The sequence below is a fragment of the Nanorana parkeri genome, unplaced genomic scaffold (assembly GCF_000935625.1).
Source record: "Nanorana parkeri isolate BGI_ZX_2015 unplaced genomic scaffold, ASM93562v1 scaffold1540, whole genome shotgun sequence".
Taxonomy (NCBI): domain Eukaryota; kingdom Metazoa; phylum Chordata; class Amphibia; order Anura; family Dicroglossidae; genus Nanorana; species Nanorana parkeri.
The window spans coordinates 26,701-30,475 of NW_017307808.1; the positions used below are offsets into that span (position 1 = coordinate 26,701).

Below are 3,775 nucleotides of genomic sequence, written 5' to 3' on the forward strand. Positions count from 1 at the left end.
TTCAAGCCGTGATTTGTCATAATTGTGATGATTATGGCTTACAGCTCATGAAAACCCCAAGAACCCCAAATCCACAACCTCAAAAAAGTAGATTATTACATGCAATCAATAAAACAAGGATTGTACATAGAACAATATCGGACCTCTGAAAAGTACAAGCATGCATATGTACTCAGTACTTGGTTTGGGCCCCTTTTGCAGAACTTACTGCAAATACTTTTGCACGATATTCTAATTATTCGAGTTTCACCTGTATATCTATATATATATATGTATATTATTTAAAGTCAGCCCCTTCTGCCACAGTATATTTTATTTTTAAGCACTACTGGTATTAATAGCACTACTTTGTAATTAAGGTATGACAGTTCTCTCAAACCCACTTAAGCATAGAGAGAACATGCAAACTCCATGTAATAGTGTCCTGCCGGTATTCAAACTGAAGACCCTTGTGCTGCCAGTGTGCTTATTTTATTACAGAGGTTAATACTAACGTGTCTCTTGTTTCTACAGGTTTAGTCAAACTACCTAACAAAGAAACTATGACTATTGATATTGCCACGAAAAAATTCAAAATCAGTGATCGGTAAGTTATTCAGGTTATATACAGAAAACCACAGCCTATTGCATTAGGGTGTGCACACAAAAGTACAAAGACACACATCTCCCTCACAGCCACGCTCCCTCGCAGCTTCCCAGGCACTGACGACTGTGGCTGTTATGTGAGGAATGTGAGTGGCAAGTGCTGCTGTGCTCTGTGTCGCTGAGCTGGTCACAGAGAGATCTTTGTGATCTCTCCACCAGCTCAGTGACTAAAGACATGGCGTCTGCTGTTGCGGTTTCGGTGTTGCACTCGGGGTGATTAAGGTGTGCCCAGGCACACCCTGTGAGCACGCCGATGCTGAAAACATTCTAAAATAAAACCCAAGATTGCTGTAAACATTCCTAACAATTCAAAGCCAGTGATAAGTCATAAGTAAGGACTTATCTACTAAAGCAGTAAGGATCAGAGACAATGTCTAAAATTCTCATCTGCTTGATTGAGTTAAAATTCCTAATTCAGAATCTCTATACTGGTTTGTCTGCTGGAACTAAAGAAATTGTGGTGAGATGGGACAAGGATTGCTAACCTCTGGTAATTCATGGACAATCAATAATCTTTGTCTAAAAAACTAAAAAGCCCAAATCCTTACCTATTTTTATTTACTGACCATCCATCTTCAAAAAAATCTTCAAAGGTTGGAACCCTTGTTAAGGTTTATTGGAAGAAAAAAAACAATCTCATCTTTATTTGTTTTTCTATACTGTTGTAATAGCATCATGAACTGGGAGTAGGAAGGGTTGGTCCTTGGAGTTTAGACAACAGTCATGCATGTTTTATTAAGTAGATTCGAAACTCCTACAAGTAATAATTTTCTTTAAAAGAACTGAATCTTGTACTGTGGGGATCAGGATGGGGGGCATTGCCATATTGCACAGTGATTACTGATAAAAACAAGAATTGACACCCAAAAAGATAACAGTTAAGAGCTGGGTGATAGCACTGCTGTTTTAAAACTGGCTACATTTATCCCAACCTTTTTCATATTTATTTATAATAAATATACTTATATAGTTGCAGTGGATCTATATTCAATGTTTCAAATTATAATAGTGTTCTGGGTTCTCTTAAAAAATAAGTAACATCACAACATAAACCAACTTGCTGACACACCCAGTGCATGTAGTAGCACATGGTCCCATTGAGATCTGGGCTGTTTTGAAGAAATAATAGCACATTTTTATTCTGTCTGTGCTGGCTATAGCTCCACCTCCAGGCTGAAGTAAAAATTGTGGGCATTCCTATGGGGGAGGTACAGCACTAAAGCCACTGCCCCTCTCTCTGTTTCTCATTGGGTCTCTCCATTCCCCACAGCACCAGTTACTGACTGCACAAGAAAGTAGCATGTGCACACCTCCCTGACAGGGGTGCTGCCGAGACACAGGGAAGACAGACACTTCCAGGAAACTGTGGACTATTACACACAGACATTCAATGATTATGATTGGACCAAATATGTTTGGAGTGGGAGAGATGATGTCACATACCCGCCCCCTCCTCCAGTCACAGAATGCCTTGTATTGGAGGGGCAGGTAATGTGACCTGAGTATTCTACTACTCGAGTCACATCCCTTACTCTCTGCAGAGCCCAGAAGCTTGGTACAGGAGGCAGCATGCTGCAAGCTAAAGATTTTTATATTTTACATGGACCCTCTGCATATAACATACAGCTTTTTAATGATAATTTACACATCCAATGCGTTTTTTCCTGGAGCTGGCTTTAACTTTTGCCAACATATTTAAAGGCCTAGGCTTTTGGTCCCATGATCTCTGCCAAAGGAGAGGATCAGCTTATTTAACCACAACCTTTTTCAAAGGGGAAATATATTTCCTGATCCAACAAAGGCACTTGAAATAATTCCTCTTAATATATTTCAGCAGGATAATGTTCTAATTATAACCATGGGTACAATTTTTTGTTTTGTTTTTCTTTTGAAGTGTAGCTGTACTTTTAAAAAGAAACTTAGCTCAGGTATTGAGTAGCCATGATCTGACATATTATCTATAAATAATTATCTGTGAAGTTCCAGAAAATGGCAGCTTATACCCAGTATTATAACATGCAAGCAGTGCTGCTTTTATAAATAGAGTCTGTCTGTGTCTTGATGCTGCAGACAAGATAGCAGGACTGCCTCATGCTGGGTCATAGAGAATAATGGCAGTGCAGCTGACTCACCCACTGGTTTGCTGCTTGTGGTCACAGGCCAGAATCATTTACAGAAAGGGCACTGCTGGCTGCTGTAATCACTGGGTGCAGCTATTATTTTCTAGGTCTACACAAGTATGTATTTATAGCTAGAAAGGCAACTCATGACGGCTTCATTTCTGAGCTGTGTTTTTTATTTAAATGTACACCTACCATTAACTCTGATGTTGCCATTACTATGTGGTGTGTTAGGGCGTGCTGGCACTTGCCTGATTTATGTGATACCAATTGCAAACTTAAACTGCTTTCATATGCAATGGCCGTTATACTGCACATTGTAAAGTCCTTGATATTCAAAGTTACTTTGCCTGATCTTGGTATTGATCTTGTAGAAATGTAAACAATAGATAAGCACACATTTAAGTAACCAAGGTCCAATTCCCACGCACTTTTCACATCTGAATGATATACTATACATCAGTGGCATAACCAGAGTTCTGGGCGCCCGGGGCAGACATTTTTTGTCGCCCCCCCCCATTATATAAACAACCACTGGAACTGTACCCTGCACCTCCCCCCCACACACACATGTTTTTATTTTAATTTTTCAAATTTTAATATTTTATTTTTTTAGAAACTTTTTCATTTTTTTACATTAATTTTTATTTATTAATTCATTTTCTAATATTACAATGATGAATGAACAGGAGGGGATGTAGATCACTCCCATTCATTCATAATTGAGGATGTAGTATACATACCATGTCCTCAATTATGTACAAACACTCAGCGATCACTGATCACTGAGTGCTTGTACCCGTTCTCCTCTCTGACACACACTGTCATAGGAGGCTGCAAGAGCAGAGCCCAGCCTCCTGTGACAGCGCTGGCTGTGTCCGCCCCCACACCGCTCTGCTGCACTGTGATAGGCGGCCGAGCGGTGTGGGAGGAAAGACACCGGCCGCTCACAGCGCTCGTCCCGCAGCGCTCGGCCGGCTGTCATTTTCTCTCTGATTCCTTTCATCCCT

General features: G+C 40.3%; 1 protein-coding gene across 1 annotated transcript in view; it reads left to right on the forward strand.

Annotated features, from left to right (window-relative positions):
- The window catches only part of LOC108798705 (dimethylaniline monooxygenase [N-oxide-forming] 5-like), a 31,395-nt gene that overhangs the window by 21,853 nt on the left and 5,767 nt on the right, over window positions 1-3,775 (forward strand). Inside the window, exon 7 of the mRNA XM_018570482.1 lies at window positions 514-586. Within this exon, the coding sequence (XP_018425984.1) occupies window positions 514-586 (73 nt within the window). The remainder of the gene's footprint in view (window positions 1-513; window positions 587-3,775) is intronic.